At 36.9% G+C, this 17,809-nt stretch overlaps 1 protein-coding gene across 17 annotated transcripts in view; it reads right to left on the bottom strand.

The window, feature by feature from the left end:
* Nrm (neuromusculin) overlaps positions 1–17,809 on the bottom strand; it is a 457,462-nt gene that overhangs the window by 89,563 nt on the left and 350,090 nt on the right. For all 17 annotated transcript variants that reach the window (XR_013080582.1, XR_013080588.1, XR_013080585.1 and 14 more), the window contains exons 6-7: positions 14,811–14,995; positions 6,974–7,124 (exon numbers count right to left, since the gene is read on the bottom strand). Coding sequence is in view for 7 of the 17 variants with exons in the window: in XM_076776376.1 (XP_076632491.1) it covers positions 6,974–7,124; positions 14,811–14,995 (336 nt within the window). In the remaining 10 variants the exon portion in view is untranslated. The remainder of the gene's footprint in view (positions 1–6,973; positions 7,125–14,810; positions 14,996–17,809) is intronic.

The raw sequence follows: 17,809 nt of genomic DNA, 5'->3' as shown, positions 1-17,809 counted from the left end.
AAATTCTATCCATTTTCTAGAAAAAAATTCGAAAAGGTGTGAAATTTTTCGACGAAATTAAAAAATTTCGAATCCTTCTAGAAAAATTATTTTTAGTTGCAGGGGTCAATTGCAATCATTTTTGGTGAAAAGATATACCCTCGAAATTTTACGCATTTCTGAGAAAAAAATTCAGGAAAGTGGACAAATTTTTCGACGAAATTAAAAAATTTCGAATCCTTCTAGAAAAATTATTTTTAGTTGCAGGGGTCTATTACAATCATTTTTGGTGAAAAGATATACCCTCGAAATTCTACCCATTTTCTAGAAAAAAATTCGAGAAGGTGTGAAATTTTTCGACGAAATTAAAAAATTTCGAATCCTTCTAGAAAAATTATTTTTAGTTGCAGGGGTCAATTGCAATCATTTTTGGTGAATAGACATACCCTCGAAATCCTACGCATTTTCGAGAAAAAAATTCCTAATCGAGAATCTAATGTCTGACCAGGACAGGAATGTTTTCAATGTTTAAAAAATCGTAACTTGTGAACGGATTGGAGGATTTCAATGTTTCAAAATGCAAACAACGCGTACAAATGCGGCTCTATAGCCCCCCAAAAATGGGGTGAAAAAATACATTGTATGTAAGGTCTACTCGTATACCTCCCCTGTGGTTCTCACTCACAAAACTTTAAGACTGTCGATAAGTAAATAAGTATATTTTCTCATGCCGTTCTACAGGCGGAACTTTCTCCCATTAAAATTTTTTCCAGAGTTGGCCGAACCCCCCGCATTAATCCAAAGAAAAGGTTTAATTAAAAAAAATAGACAAGGTCATGGTGTTGGAATTGTTTCGGGCACCGTCGTTCAAGGGATCGGGAAACGGCTTTGCGGCATTTCTATTTCCATTTGTCGAGGGGGGACGGGGGGGAGGTGCGTCGTCTGCGGAACGTCTGGGATTAAAACAACGCCAGCGCGGACGGAGAAGTCCTAGGAAACGCCAGGGCGCAGGTTCGTCCGCGTTCCGAGATATGTTTAAACGCGGCAGCGCAAAATACCGGGGCATAAAACAAAACTCCCCGGGTAAGTACGTAGTCGCGAGAGTGGCGTGTCTAAGGGGGAGAGAAGTTGGAGCCGCGCCAGCTTTCGAGTTTCTCGTTTCCAATCCGTAGATAGCTTTCGGGTGCCGTGGTACAAAACGAAACTTCCGACAGTCGGTCCGCGACGTAACTGGAAACATCAACGAGATGTACCGGGACGTGCTATCTATCTTCCTTTTTCCTATCGCCGCGACGGGATCTTTCGGTCCGCGCGCCGCGTAATTGAAAGATACAAGAAGTTCCTTATAAGCGGATCGGGGGATTATCGGGACCCCCGTACGTACGGGATTTCACGCTCTCCGCGACGCTTTATCGCGAGATCGGACGCGCGGGGAACCCCTTACCGATGGCAACCGTAGTTAAGAGGGCGCTGAAGACAGATTTTTGATCGCACACGCGTTCCTTTGAATCCCACTCGACCATTCAGACGGAGATTCCGCGCGTTGCTGGGTTATTTCTTTGGACGCGTTTATCTTTTGAGAAACATCTACCGGAATATCCGTTTGGATTGTTGGAACGAGATATGAAGGATACGATGATAACCGAGAGGAATAGAAATTGGCTTCCTTTAGCTTTGGAAATTTATTTGCAGACATTGTTAGTTATAGTTGCATGATACTTGATAAACTTAATCTGCACACTAAAATATTAATGAGAAAATAGACTCCATAGAGAGAAAACGAAATGGAGTATGTAAATTTTTATGTACAAAAGATGAAAATACAGGGAAATAGTGAATAGATGTGTGATGATAACTGAAAGGGAAAGCAAATGGTTTCTTCTGTCTTTGGAGACATTGAATTGGTGAACTGTTATTTATAATTGCATGATACTTGATAAATTTAGTCTGCACACTAAAATACTAATGAGAAAGTAGACTCCATAGAGAGAAAACGAAATGGAGTCTGTAAATTTTTATGTACAAAAGATGAAAATACAGGGAAATAGTGAATAGATATGTGATGATAACTGAAAGGGAAAGCAAATGGTTTCTTCTATCTTTGGAGACATTGAATTGGTGAACTGTTATTTATAATTGTATGATACTTGATAAACTTAATCTGCACACTAAAATACTAATGAGAAAGTAGACTCCATAGAGAGAAAACGAAATGGAGTCTGTAAAGTTTTATGTACAAAAGATGAAAATACAGGGAAATAGTGAATAGATGTGTGATGATAACTGAAAGGGAAAAGCAAATGGTTTCTTCTGTCTTTGGAGACATTGAATTGGTGAATTGTTATTTATAATTGCATGATACTTGATAAACTTAATCTGCACACTAAAATAATAATTAGAAAATAGACTTCATAGAGAGAAAACGAAATGGAGTCTGTAAAGTTTTATGTACAAAAGATGAAAATACAGGGAAATAGTGAATAGATGTGTGATGATAACTGAAAGGGAAAGCAAATGGTTTCTTCTGTCTTTGGAGACATTGAATTGGTGAACTGTTATTTATAATTGCATGATACTTGATAAACTTAATCTGCACACTAAAATACTAATGAAAAAGTAGACTCCATAGAGAGAAAATAAAATGGAGTATGTAAATTTTTATGTACAAAAGATGAAAATACAGGGAAATAGTGAATAGATATATGATGATAACTGAAGGCAAAAGCAAATGGTTTCTTCTGTCTTTGGAGACATTGAATTGGTGAACTGTTATTTATAATTGCATGATACTTGATAAACTTAATCTGCACACTAAAATATTAATGAGAAAATAGATACCATAGAGAGAAAACGAAATGGAGTATGTAAATTTTTATGTACAAAAGATGAAAATACAGGGAAATAGTGAATAGATATATGATGATAACTGAAGGGAAAAGCAAATGGTTTCTTCTGTCTTTGGAGACATTGGATTGGTGAACTGTTATTTATAATTGCATGATACTTGATAGGTTTAATCTGCACACTAAAATACTAATGAGAAAATAGACTCCATAGAGAGAAAACGAAATAGAGTATGTACATTTTTATGTACAAAAGATGAAAATACAGGGAAATAGTGAATAGATGTGTGATGATAACTGAAAGCAAAAGCAAATGGTTTCTTCTGTCTTTGGAGACATTGAATTGGTGAACTGTTATTTATAATTGCATGATACTTGATAAACTTAGTCTGCACACTAAAATACTAATGAGAAAATAGACACCATACAGAGAAAACGAAATGGAGTATGTAAATTTGTATCTATAAAAGATGAAAATACAGAGAAACAGTGAATAAGGAACCTCGTTTCCTAAATAAAAATTGTGTACCAAACGTCGAGGCAGATTTTCAAGGTGCGTGACTATAACTAGCAGTCTAATCATCATTCGAGTCATAAAGAAGCGAGCCCAGGAGACCAGACAGGGTTCTGGTGGGCGTAAAGAAGTTTTTTCTTGGGTCATCTTTACCGCTGGAGTTTAATATGACTCCTTCAAGGATTGGACCCCGAAGTCTTTTAATCCGACAGGCGACAAGATTTTTTCAGACTTTATTGGATCGCCGAGTAACGGATAGATACGAGACCAGGGACACATTATTCTTCGAGGGTGGCGAGTTCGAGGCCAAAAGTTTCTTCCTAACGATTTAATAAATTTAACTATTTAAAAAAAACACACGTTCCTGGAAATTGACGAAGTCGAGAGAAAAGTAATAAAATTATAAAATCTTGTCCAAGCTAGAAATTTCTAATTTTCGAATATCAGAAAACATTTATCTGCGACTCTAAGGCGAACGTGACTCTATTGTTTCATTGCCCTGTAATTTTCCTTCCTTTTCGCGTTACGAAGCCCCGTCATTGATCTGCTTCGTTTAATTGAAACTATGGTCGCGCCTTTCGTCCACGGTGAAAAAGCAAATTGGAAAGCGCGGAACGAAAAAGGAATATATACACGCGTGCGAAGCGTAACTTAATTTCGGGTCGACTATGTTGAGCGTTGATCGAGCATCGCAAAAAATTGGATCGAAGAATGTCAAGAACGTTAAGTACTTTTATTCCTTCGGATAGCTAAGGCTAAATTAGAGTCGACTCTTTACGACCTATTTGCTCCTCGAATCGTTCCCCCTCTCCCCTGGAGAAATTTTAATCGTGCCTTCTTGTATTTCCGTGGCAGATAAACGTTCGAACAACGTTAACGACAATGGCGGATCCAAAAGCCTGTTCCTTCCTTCTTCTGCACGAATTCAAACTTATTGTACGACACTTGAATCCCACTGTGTCCTAAATAATTATTTTTTTAACTCTTCCAGAAGGGCGTCCCTTAATTTCAAATTTATAATAATTTGAAAAAAAAAAGCAGAATTAAATATAATTTTTGGAAGCACCCTCCTCCCTCTTTTGGAAATTCTTCTGGAAATTGAATCCCTCTGAAACGTCGTCGAAATTTAAAAAAAACTTCGCTATTATTCGCATATGTAGAGGGTGATCCAACCGTATCGTAACGTTCTTCGTGGCGAGATGGTACTCGTTTGACAAAATGCTTCGACTATCGCGTCATGTGTACGTTAAGAAGGATAATTTGTCTGGGGACATTGCACTTCTTCTTCTTTATTGTACACGCCACCTTCCTCGTTACAGCCACGACTTTCCGCCGCGGTAGACATATTAAGAGTAAGAAATCGCTGTTTAGAAACAGTCAACTTTAGTAATTTGATTTGTAAAATTTAAAGCTGTTTCGCGACTCCCCGTTTCAGCAAATGGAATGGCTACTTCTTCCTTTTCACGTATAGAGAATTTTACGTTTTTGTTGACTATCTCGTAACATCGAAAATAACAATCAATCGGGAATTTTTTGTATCTGGATGGAGTACTTTCTGGTTCGATATATATTTTTTATTAAAATCGAGAAATGAAAGCAATCGGGGAGTCGAATCTCGGACCGATACCAATATCTCCCCTTTGTTGTATTCCATAAGCGGTGAAAGTAATATTAGAACGGGTTTTCATCACTTCGAAGAAATCAATATTCCATTTATTTTCGAATATCGTGAAAATAAAAGGTTGAAATACTATTTCAAATACTTAGATTTCTTTCAAATAAAATTTCGAGGGGAAAAAACACGTATTATTGGGATTTTTTGAAGTTCCGCCCGTACTAAATTTTTTTTCTACAAAGGGGTAGGATTTTGGGGGTAGGTCTATTCACCAAAAATGATTGTAATTGGCCCCTGCAACCGAAAATAATTTTTCCAAAACGATTTGAAATTTTTTGATTTTGTCGAAAAGTTTCACATCTTCTCGAATTTTTTTCTCGAAAGTGGGTAGAATTTCGAGGGTATGTCTAATGATAAAAAATGATTGTAATTGAGTCCCGTAGCCGAAAATAATTTTTTTTAGAACGATTTGAAAAAATTGTTTTTTGCTGAAAAATTTAAGCACCCCCTGTCGATTTTCCTTAAAAATTCTTTTTTCATTTTTAGTAATTTTGTTTGGTGGCCTATAGAAAAGTTGTCTAATACTTTTTTGTAGGTACCTATGAGGTCTACTTTAGCAAAAAGTTTCATTGAAATATATTCACAATTGTAGGAGTTATGGCTGTTTGAAAATTGGACCACTTTTGTGGGGGTTTTCTCATTTTGCGGGGTTAAGGACTAACTTTTCGAATATTTTTGCGATTTGTACATATTCTCCACCAAAATACGCGTAGTTTGCTTTTTTGAACATTAAAATCGTCCAATCCGTTCAGAAGTTATGACATTTTAAAGATATGCATGAAATTTCAAGGAAGCATTTCTGGCCTCCCATTAGATTTTCGGTAGGGAATTTTTTTCTCGAAAATGCGAAGGATTTCAGGGGTATACGTATTTACCAAAAACGATTGTAATTGACTCCCGCAACTACAAATAATTTTTTTTTGGACGATTTGAAATTTTTTTTTTCGCCGAAAAATTTAGGCACCTGTCGATTTTTCTTAAAAATTCCTTTTTCATTTTTAGTATTTTTGTTCGCCGCCCTACAGAAAAGTTGTCTAATATTTTTTTGTAGGTACCCATGAGCTCTACTTCAGAAAAAAGTTTCACTGAAATATATTCACAATTGTAGGAGTTATGGCTGTATGAAAATTGAACCATTTTTATGGGGTTTTTCTCATTTTGCGGGGTTAAGGACTAACTTTTCGAATATTTTTGCGATTTGTACATATTCTCCACCAAAATACGCGTAGTTTGCTTTTTTAAACATTAAAATCGTCCAATCCGTTCAGAAGTTATGACATTTTAAAGATTCGCATGAAAATTCAGGCAGACATTTCTGGCCAGAAATTATATTTTCGGTAAGGAATTTTTTTCTCGAAACTGAGTAGGATTTCGGGGGTATGTCTGTTGACCAAAAATGCTTGCAATTGACCCCTGCAACTAAATATAATTTTTCCAAGACAATTCGAAAGTCTTTTTTTTCACCAAAAAATTTCAGGGAAACATGTCAATGTATGGTCCGACATTACATTTTCGGTAGGGAATTTTTTTCTCGAAAGTGGGTAGGATTTCGGAAGTATGTGTATTCACCAAAAATGATTGTAATTAACCCCCACACCCGAAAATAATTTTTTCAGAAAGATTTGGAATGTTTTAATTTAATTTTTTAATAACTTTTTAATGAAGCCTCAGTCAAGCAATTGATATTCTTGATTTTCGTCTTATTTCTAGAAACTCCCATTTAAATTTTTCCCAAGGGTGATCGAACACATTGTATAGAAATGTACGAAAAACACTAGTAGAAAATATTTGATTCTATGCCAAATATTGACGAAGTCTATATCAATATTAATCGAAGGAAAAGCGACGTTAGAGATTTGTAAAGCACACGTTCCGTGCTTCCGCGTAAAGAGAAATATAAAAGGGAATTGGGAAAAGTAGGTTCGTTATGGCGACTGAACGGAACCCGAAAGTTGTACTTACATAAAACTTCGATCGTCATCGTCTCTTTCATTGGTTCCAGGTTGTCGGAACGCGTAACCGAGTTCTCAGCATGACACTTGAAGGTTCTACCGTTATCGTACTCCGAGGCGGTAAAAGCCAGATAACTTTGAGTTTCCGACGTGCCATCGTCCTGCGAACAAAAACCATCAAACGAACGTTAAATTCGCGCGACGTGTTTGTTAACAAGCATTTCATAGCGATATAAATTTCAGTCACACTCGCCAAACACATATATCCACCTACGAATAGTAGAATCGAACTAAGGAAAAAGAAACTTTACCATTTTAAACATCGAAATCTGTTTGTTTTCGGTACACACAAATATATAATAATATATGTATTCAGCTTAAAAATTCAATTTTAATTTCGACGCATATGCAGCGTCATCTCTCGAGGTCCAAACTGCCAAAATGGCGTCTAATTTGAGATTAAATCGCGACTGCAATTCCAAACCATATAAACGCTTTTAATTTATTATATAAGGGTTTCAATAATACTGATTTCCAATGCATCTGAACATAGATCGACGCGTAATCGATTAATTTCTTAACGAAAGATCACATTTTGTAATCGATCCGGAATCGAGCGCGTTTTGTAAAACGCGACTGCTCGCGGCGTTTCATATTTCTTCGGAATTCGGTTTCATGCTTCGCCGGGAGAAACGAAAGCTATGTATGCTTTCCGGCGAACGCAAAAGCGCAAAAAAAAGGAAGAAAAAAAAATATACGGAGGCTACAAAAAAAAAAAAAAAAAAATGCTAGAGAGGCCGCGCAATCGGAGAACACAGTGTTTGCGAACCCATCAGTTTCATTATTTCGCGTTTTTTCGTCCCCCTCCCCGTTCTGGAACGCGTTGGCGGTTGCTTCGTAATCTAGTCTCGACGAGAAAAAATACTTTCATCCGAATAATAAAGAATTAATCGGCCTTTGCGCCGTCAGTGATCGTTTCTAGATTTTATTTGTTTCGAGCATTTTCCTCATTATTCACCAAAAATTATTTGCAATTTATCTGTTATGAAAAATCGTGCAATTTCGTTCGACTGAAATATTTCATTTCCAATTAAAATATTATAGAATATAAGGTATAGAGCATCTTGAACAATTTTTCAAGACGTTTTCATCTTTGGAAATGTTTGTTTTCTTTTTGCGAACGTTGAAAGGGGGAAATGTTTTGGATCGACATCGTTGGATTGAAAATAAAGCAGGATTTCGAGGGTCTTGGGCACCGAATGTTTAATTGTGAGCTCAGAGTGTTCAGAAAGTCGTAAACTATGATTTTTAGAGCGCCAAAGTACTGCACGCGCGCGCCAGAACGCGGAACTTTCAAACAATTAGCCGCGCCAGGCTAAGTTCCAAGAATCTCGTGACAAAACTGTGGAAGGGAGAGCAGGAATCTCCTCTTGGTCTATGTAGAACCACTGTTATATTTTCGTGCAAACTACATTCGACGCACACTTGTGCAAGCTATATCAAAACTTACACAATTTCAGGCGCTAATACGACGCATAAAAATAATAAATAAACTACGAGGGTTAGACGTAGAGTTAGAACTCAGTGTACTAATTTTCTTTATTCTACAATACGTGTAAAAGTACTGTGAATTTGTCGAACAAGGGTGAAGGGTCGAAAAAGTCATATTTAATATTCTCTAATTGGACGAATTTCTATATCAGATAATTTCACTTCGGTTTAGTAAAATACATATACAGGGTGTTTGGCCACACCTAGGAAAAATTATAATGGTACATTCTAGAGGCCAAAATAAGACGAAAATCAAGAATACCAATTTGTTGATTGAGGCTTTGTTAAAAAGTTATTAACGTTTAAAGTTCCGCTGGTATTGAATTTTTTTCTTGAAAATGCGCAGAATTTCAGGGGTATCTTTATTCACCAAAAATGATTGTACTCGACCCCTATAATTAAAAATAATTTTTTCAAAAGGATTTGAAAATTTTTAATTTCATCGAAAAATTTCACACATTTCCGAATTTTTTTCTAGAAAATGGGTAGGATTTTGAGGGTATGTGTATTCACCAAAAATAATTGTAGTTGATCCCCGCAATGGAAAATAATTTTTTCAGAACGATTCGAAATTTTTTTTTTTTCGCCGATAAATTTCAGGGAAACATGTCAACGTATGGTCAGACATTACATTTTCGGTAGGGAATTTTTTTCTCGAAAATGCGTAGGATTTCGAGGGTATGTCTAATGATCAAAATTGATTGTAATTGACCCCCGTAGCCGAAAATAATTTTTTTAGAACGATTTGAAAAAATTGTTTTTTGCCGAAAAATTTCAGCACCCCCTGTCGATTTTCCTTAAAAATTCCTTTTTCATTTTTAGTATTTTTGTTTGACGCCCTACAGAAAAGTTGTCTAATACTTTTCTGTAGGTACCCATGAGCGCTACTTCAGCAAAAAGTTTCATTGAAATATATTCACTATTGTAGGAGTTATGGCTGTTTGAAAATTGGACCATTTTTATGGAGTTTTTCTCATTTTGCGGGGTCAAGGACCAACTTTTCGAATATTTTTGCGATTTGTACATATTCTCCATCAAAATACGCGTAATTTGCTTTTTTAAACATTAAAATCGTCCAAACCGTTCAGAAGTTATGACGTTTTAAAGATTCGCATGAAATTTTAGGCTGACATTTCTGGGCAGAAATTAGGTTTTCGGTAAGGAATTTTTTTCTCGAAAGTGCGTAGAATTTCGGGGGTATGTGTAATGACCAAAAATGCTTGTAATTGACCCCTGTAATTAAATATAATTTTTCCAAAACGATTCAAAATTTTTTTTTTCCGCCGCAAAATTTCACACTTTCTCGAATTTTTTTCTCGAAACTGAGTAGGATTTCGAGGGTATGTCTATTGACCAAAAACGATTGTAATTGACCCCTGTAATTAAATATAATTTTTCCAAAACGATTCAAAATTTTTTTTTTCCGCCGAAAAATTTCACACTTTCTCGAATTTTTTTCTCGAAACTGAGTAGGATTTCGAGGGTATGTCTATTGACCAAAAACGATTGTAATCAACCCCCGCAACCAAAAATAATTTTTTCAGAAAGATTAGAAATATCTTAATTTAATTTTGTTAATAACTTTTTAACGAAGCCTCCATCAACAAATTAATATTCTTGATTTTCGTCTTATTTGGTCTCTAGAATCTCCCATTAAAATTTTTCCCAGGGGTGGCCGAACCTGTATTAATCCTTTGTCAGAGGAAAGTTTTATCCGCAATTAACAAATTTTAAATTCGTATATTAAATTCGCGAATTATGAAAATCCATCCATGGATTCTAATTTGAAAATGATGTCCTCAAAAAACGAGTCATATTCGTAGATAATTTACTAACTAATTTTAAATAATAATTTTAAGTAACTTAAAAGAAAAGGAACAAGAGAAGAGTTGAATTTTGCATTGTAGATATTTACTGCTTGTTATATTCGATAACAGGAAGTGTGAATGATGGGAGTTGGATGTTTGGGCGATGAAAATACAAATTTGTGGGAACGGGGGTTAACGTGACGGCGAAAGAAAGCGAAACGCGAGTTGTTCAGGCGAATCCACTTCATCTCTCGTAGACCGCAGTGATTGCATCGGCGAACGTTTGCGGCATGTAATTACTTGGCTCTATGTAAATTCTGTCTGTTGCCACGTACAACGCCGTACGATTAGGTCATTACGCCAATCGTGCCATAATCAGGCACTCGATAAACAATGCTAATTATGATACTGTGGCGCGCGCAACGCCAACCGTTAGAAGTACAAATCTATACACGTGACAACGCGACTCGCGTTCTCCAGCCATTTACGATTCGTTAAATCCCAATACAAACCCCCCCTTTCCCCCCTCCAATACAAAATTTAATAGTTGAGAGACTGCAATCTCACCTTTCTCAAATTTTACTATTTTTGCACGCGTTGGAATTTTCGAAAGAAATTATTCAATTTTGAAACTCAGTTTTCGAAATATTTGAAACGAAAAGATTCATTAGTTTAACCCTTATTTAGTAAGTATATTTACTAAGTACACACTACACATTTTTCAGTATTATTTCTGAGAAGAATTAATAGAATTTATTGACGATTCCCGGGTTTAGAATGAATTTAGATTCCCCCAAACGTAAAATTGATCTTGATTGATCTCAGATTTCTAAATATTTACTAGCACCAAAGAAAAAAAATATAATTACTGTTCCAATTTTTATCTAAAATTTCTCAAAAATCGAAACAATAATTCCCCATGGTAGATAAAAAGAATAATACCGCAATATTTTAATTTTCTATTTAAAATAAGGGATTACTTGACATAAAGATGGGTATTTTTATCGAAAATTTGGGAACGTCGAGCGAACAATCGCGAATTTAATCAGGAATTAAGACGATTCGTTAATCGATCGTACTAACGATTCCCACTGTGCGAAATTCGCGTCCTTTGTTGCAAAATTCAGGGCGCAATTATTCGTAATGGCGGCCGCGCGAAAGGACGATCGAACGGACACGAACAGTCGTGGGGGGAAATGGGCAAAAGCAAAGGCGATCCGATTTCTTATTCAGCGATCCGACTTGAAGTGACTTTACAGCCTTAGATATTGCCATAATGGATTTATGATGGCGGCGAGGCATACAGATTCACGGTGTACGCGTTATTACGTCGACGCGTAATGATTTTCCGATGCGACGAGTCCCACGGACACTTTATTCATCTGCGAAACCGCTTTTTCATACGTGTCTTAGAGGATTTCATTCTCCACGATAATAATCGACGGCCGATTGGACAATCACTGTACACGTTCAATTCTTACACTAAATTTTGGAATTGGACTATACAATCATAAAGTTACTGATCTCCTAAATATTATTTATCAGCAATTTATACGATCTCATCGAAAGGAAAACTCTGTTTCATTTTCTTCTGTATTAACCCTCCAGTAAACTAATAATTATTTAATATATGTAAATGTAATTATTTGGGAATTTATATTACCCTCCATTGGTTTATTTTTTAAATGTTTCAATTTCCATATACCAACTTGGTAAAAATCAACTTTAAGTATAATTATTCAGTCGAGATCGAGAGTCAATTTATGGGTTAATTTCCTATTTTTTTGGTAAATTGTGAATCATAGAATTTTTTATTTTTAATCATCGACGTTTCAAGAATTAATATCCGACAATTTCTATCGATAAGTTCGTTTCCTATATTGAAAATAATTTTGCAAATGATTCAATTGGACATCAGAGCCCAGGTGTCTTTTAATAATCGATGACAAAGCCATTTTCCACCAGGATTACGCTTTCGTTCGCGCAACTTTCCCTACAAAACAGTGGTCTCAAGAGTTCCGCGATCGAGTTATTATCATGGTCGGCACTAAATCCTGATTTGAATCGCCGCCGAGATCCCGTGAGATATATTTTTGCAGGCGAAAGTTCACAGACATCCCGAATGAAACTCTAAGTAACTCGATTAATAGTGTTCCTGATTATATTGCAAGTAATAAAAAAATAAAGGGAAGATCTACCAAACGGAAAGTAATTAAAATTAACATTTAATTTGTATCTGTCCATGACATAGAACGTGATAGAAAATTTTTCTTCATTTTCTCTGCTCTTATTTATTTATACTTGAATTATTTCGAACTTGAACAGATTATCGATCTACGAGTACGACGATTCATCGTTAATTTCGATTACGAGAAACGGATCGATTTTCCTCGTATACGGTTTTCTTACTAATTACTCCATGGCGGTTTGATTGACAACCCGCTAGGACACGTCGCTTCTGAAATAGGAACATGACGGGATGTTTGCCTTATACAATGGTCCCATCCAGATCTCTGTTATATGCCCGCTGATATGCGCCTGTCCGTCACAGATGGCTCGATTCGATCCTCGAACGATCAACTTCTGAACAAAGATCTTAGACATTAACTGTGGAATTAAATACGACTGCTTTTAGAAATCTAATTGCAATTATACTCCTCCCAGTGAGCGTTCGGATCGTGACGGTCATTTTACTATTTTTCATTTATTTATTTAATGGTTCTACTTGCCTTAGGATGACTTACAATTTACATATTTGCTTTCAAACAAGAAAAATAAACGAAGGGAATTTCGAGACGATCTTTGCGTTATCTGCTTTTTTATTTATTCTGATTTTAATTAATCGTGAATAAAATTTCAAGCAACGTAGCTCGATCGAGCGCCATTACGAAACAGAGGGTCACCAAAATGGCGGCTGATGGCGGGAGATTCGATCATCAGCGTTAAGATCGCAACTTTCACGGTCCCATAAAACGAAAGTATTGCAGATATCAACATAATCGCGGTTCGGACGATAGCTCTTTATAAGTATGCAAAAGAAGCGCCAATGGGTCTGGCAGTTTCTGAGATATCTCCGTCGTTAAATCGAAAATCGCGCCACTTCAAGCTTTTCGTACGGATAAACATGGCGGATAACCTGCTCGCCACACAACCGCGATCTTTTACACTCAATCATGTGCATTTAACCTCTTCTAAAGAAAATTTATTATTAGCCTAAATATTTTGGTTGAAAGGACGATACCAATACGAAGTTTACTATAAAAATTCAGCGATCGGTTCAATCGTGCTTGCAATTTTCCTTACAAAGAAATAAATAAGAATTATACTCTCTATTAGAATTTCTAAGCAAGTTTCGTTTCGTTTCATTTTGCGAACAGACACGCAGACTTTGCATCGAGTTTCTAAGGTGTTACGATGCGTTTATTTACCCACACAGTGAAATATAATTTTGACAAATGTTTGAACGTCAGTCTACCAACCTAGAGATACTTTACGAGCCTGCATCTTGGTTCTCGATTCGAAGGGTGGACAGTAATCCCAAAAATGGGGATTCGAAGCCTCTTAAACCTCGTTAAACAGACGGTTTACCCCAGTAATGAGTTTGCAGATACGAATGCCTCGAATCAGTGCCAATTTAGATTACCTTGGACAGCCTCATATCTATGCGAATGAGAGAACTAGAGGTTTACTCTCTCGCATAACTCTATCTCGATGTTAGGGCGCGCGACCCCCGCGTCGTTCTTATCCGCTTATTAGCCCAGAGACTAGATTCCACCCTATGACTGTATTCCTCTTGGAACTCGAACGACGTCCTACGCATTATTCGCCCTGTTCCCACTGTGTGACGTCGTTCCGGATCGCTCAAGATACTCCTGTTTGCAATACCTCTGCTCCACCGATGATTGGCGAAACCGGAAACCGCAAGAAAGCTACCCCATTTGCAGATCGAAACCATATTTTCGAAGAAAGCTACCAACCTCGCTGAAGAATTTTCCATCCAAACCTAGCCACAAATATTTTAAAAAGTATCCTAAAGATTAATATTTGGTTTATTCTCAGTCAATTATTTTTTATATCAAGTACATTCAAGGTTCTACGATTTTATTAAGTCTAGGTAGAAATATTTAAAAAAGTATCCTAAGCCTACCATTTCTGTGATTTAATTGTTTCTTTCAATATCACGACGAACCAATGTAAAATAAAAATTTCGATTCTATACAGAAACTGTACCAAAACACACGTTTTGTTAGATCAAATTCACAAGCTGCGCAACCCTCAACCTGCTCAACTTGAAGTCTACGAACGTCGATAATTACTGATACCGACCAGGATCGCGATATTCATCGTCCAACTAATTAATCCGCTTTCCCTATTAATTAACGACGAGACGATCCCCCAGATCGCGATTAGAACGAAACACGCGTTGGAGATCGCGGAGTTCGGCTGTTAAATTTTGCAAAACGGATAAAGTATCGAAACGGTACTCACGTTCTCGATCACTTTGGTCCCGAACATCTCGAATCTGTCGTTGCTTTCGTTCAAGTATTCGGTGCCGTTCTGCCAGGTGACGTTCGCCGCGGGTCTCGCCTCCCTCACGATGCACTGTAGCAGGATCTTCGTTCCTCGCACGACGTGGCTTACCACCCCGTCTAAATTCATCTCCAGCGGCCGTACTGTAAAAGATGTTGCGTCGTTCAATTATTCAAGTCCGTTTCCCGATCTTAATTCCCCGGAAACGGCACCGGGGGCCGGTAAATAATCGAACGTTTAACTTCGCGTCGCGATACGGCGCCCGCCAGGCGTTCGAATCTCGCGCCAGAACATCAAACATGGCGTCTCGGTCAGAACCTTCTCTGGCGCCAAAGAATTGTTTAACACTAGGTTGACGATTACCTTAAAATATGATTTTTCTTTTATTTAGAATATGTATTCATGCCAATGCATCGACCAAATTCAACGTAAGTTGTTAAAAAATAATATTTACGTGTTCTGCAATTTTAAATATGGAATCTGACATCCGTCAAATTGACGGCTAAATCTAGTGTTAAAATCGAACTTGGCCCAGATTTCGAGAAGATTTTATGCGATTCACTTTGAGAATTTACGTGGAAATTCTTCGACCTTTATTGCATTGGTTTTTGGAGGCAATTTTTGTTCAAGCTTTGAATCGGTAAATTTTATTTAGTGTCTAAATGGTAAATTGGCGAGGAATAATTGTTTATTAATGGGAATATTCGTACAATCGGGTGTATTGTTCGAAAGTTCGTGGATTTTGGATTCCTAGTTATTTATGTTCGTTGAAATTCTGTATCGAGGTATTTTATTAAATCTGAGGAATTTCTGGTGGTCCTTTCTGAAGAGCCTTGTCGTCCACATATGGGTGACGCGACAGTCAATGCGCCAAAGCGTGGAGGCACAAAGGTGTGGCAGTCGGGTGGGGGTGAATAGTAAGAATGGTAAGAATGTGTCGTATAATGTGGCACACCATGGACAAAATATTCTGGGAAATCAGAAAGTCAAGTTGTATCTGGAAACCCGAAGGATCTTCGCCATCGATGTTCCATTTTCCAGACGAGCGACGTGTCGGAAAATTTTTCGCGAAAGAACCAAATATCGTTATTCGGATTTTTGAAATTTACTCGTAAAACTTTGATCAAAATAACGTCAGTTTGTTTTTTTTTTGGATCACTTGAGTTGCAACTCTGAGGGGTAGTTTTCACCCCCTCGAATACAGAATATGGAACTCTTTCCTCGTAGAATAGAACAAATTGAAATACTTTTATCACTAAATTCTGATAGTTCTATCGATCGTATTAAAAACTGTAATTAAAATTTCCGGCTTTTCGAGCACCAAAGCTTCGCAAATCTACTTTAACAGTGATTAAATTCGTAATTAAATTCGTCGTCTATAATAACTTCGATTTCCCCGCGAACGATTTTATCTCTGTTTTCGTCGAATACGTTTTACGGGAGTTTACAACCAGAGACCTGACCAGCAACACGGAACCGCGTGTTTCGATCACCGAACTTTCCACCCGGAACTGGCTTTCTTCGTCTACCGAAGCGAGCCTAAAACGAAAGTTTTCGCCCGTAAACTTTACGACGAATTTCGAAAATCCCCTCCTCGATGTGATTTTACGACACCGACGACGAAAATTTTATCGTTCATCGAACGACGAAACGGCGTCGAGCCAAAGGAGGAAAGATTCTTCGAGGATCGTCGATAATAATATATTTGCGTCTCGTTCGATTCCACGATTATAAATCAATTTAAATTTCGAGACGCTGTCGGATTGAAACCGTACAACGTAAAAGTGACGGACGTTTAAGCATATTAACGAAAAAGAGTTAAACCAAAAAACGTGACCAATACCGAGTGGAGCAATAAAACCAGCATGCGAATCGATTGATTCGTTTATTGGACATTCTGCAAAGTTCGACTTGTTCAATTATCCGATACGTAGACCTGCCCAATTCACGGTGTCTCGCTCGGTTCGTTAGCGGTGGCGAGTTTTTAGGACGAAACATGTTCGAACGTATAATACCTTTAATGATTAAATAACGGTAATTGGCTAAATTGTTGTAATTTAACAGGCGTCGTTGACGGTTTCCGTTTTTGCGGTTCGAAAGTGGGGACTCGACTTTTCCTATTTTGATTTTCAGTATTCGAATTTAATAAATATTTGGAATAAAGTGGAATAAAATTTGACTGTTTCGATTTGAAAATTCGGAGAACAAAGTCTCGTGTTGAAGAAATTCCCCATTTTGGATTTGTTTGATGTTGAATCGTAATGGAATTAGAATATAATAATCGACAGACCCTGTGCATGTACAATGTTAACAAGTTAGTTGGATTGTTAAATTACATAGCACTTCTTGTCTCTATGTTTCCAACGAGTACAATCGTACTCGCGAATGCAATTCGTAGAAAGACACTCGAAACGTTTGCAACCCTTAACATTCGAGCATCGTAGAACTCTCGTCTTCCGAAATTGAGTGTTCGTTGAAACTGAATTAAAGTCATGGTTAGCAAGAAACTGTGGAACACAAGCTCGTGCTTTAGAATTGAATATTCGATATAATTCCATTACACTTTGCGCAAAGCTTGTAACGTTATAGGTATATTTCTTTACCTGTTCGACGGGGTGAAAACTACCCCTCAAATTGCAACGGAAATTTAGTTACACGCCTCCGAAAAACGATATTTGATATTTGTAATAGAAGTATTTCGATTTATTTTGTTCTACGAAAAAATAGTTTAATACTCTCATTTATTAATTAGTAAAAATTTCGTAATTTCAAGGTCTTCTGACACGACAGAATAATCAATTTTAATAAAGAGCAATTATCGCGGTTACATTATAGATACGTCCCCATCGATCGCTATGAACATGTAAATTTAAAATGGCGGCATTAAATCACCGGTTAATCGTTTGGGTCTTCGTTCTTAACGATGTGTTCGTATTCTAATTTTAATACACATTAAG

Source organism: Colletes latitarsis, chromosome 11 (genome assembly GCF_051014445.1).
Source record: "Colletes latitarsis isolate SP2378_abdomen chromosome 11, iyColLati1, whole genome shotgun sequence".
Taxonomy (NCBI): domain Eukaryota; kingdom Metazoa; phylum Arthropoda; class Insecta; order Hymenoptera; family Colletidae; genus Colletes; species Colletes latitarsis.
This window is presented reverse-complemented; position numbering and strand designations above follow the sequence as displayed.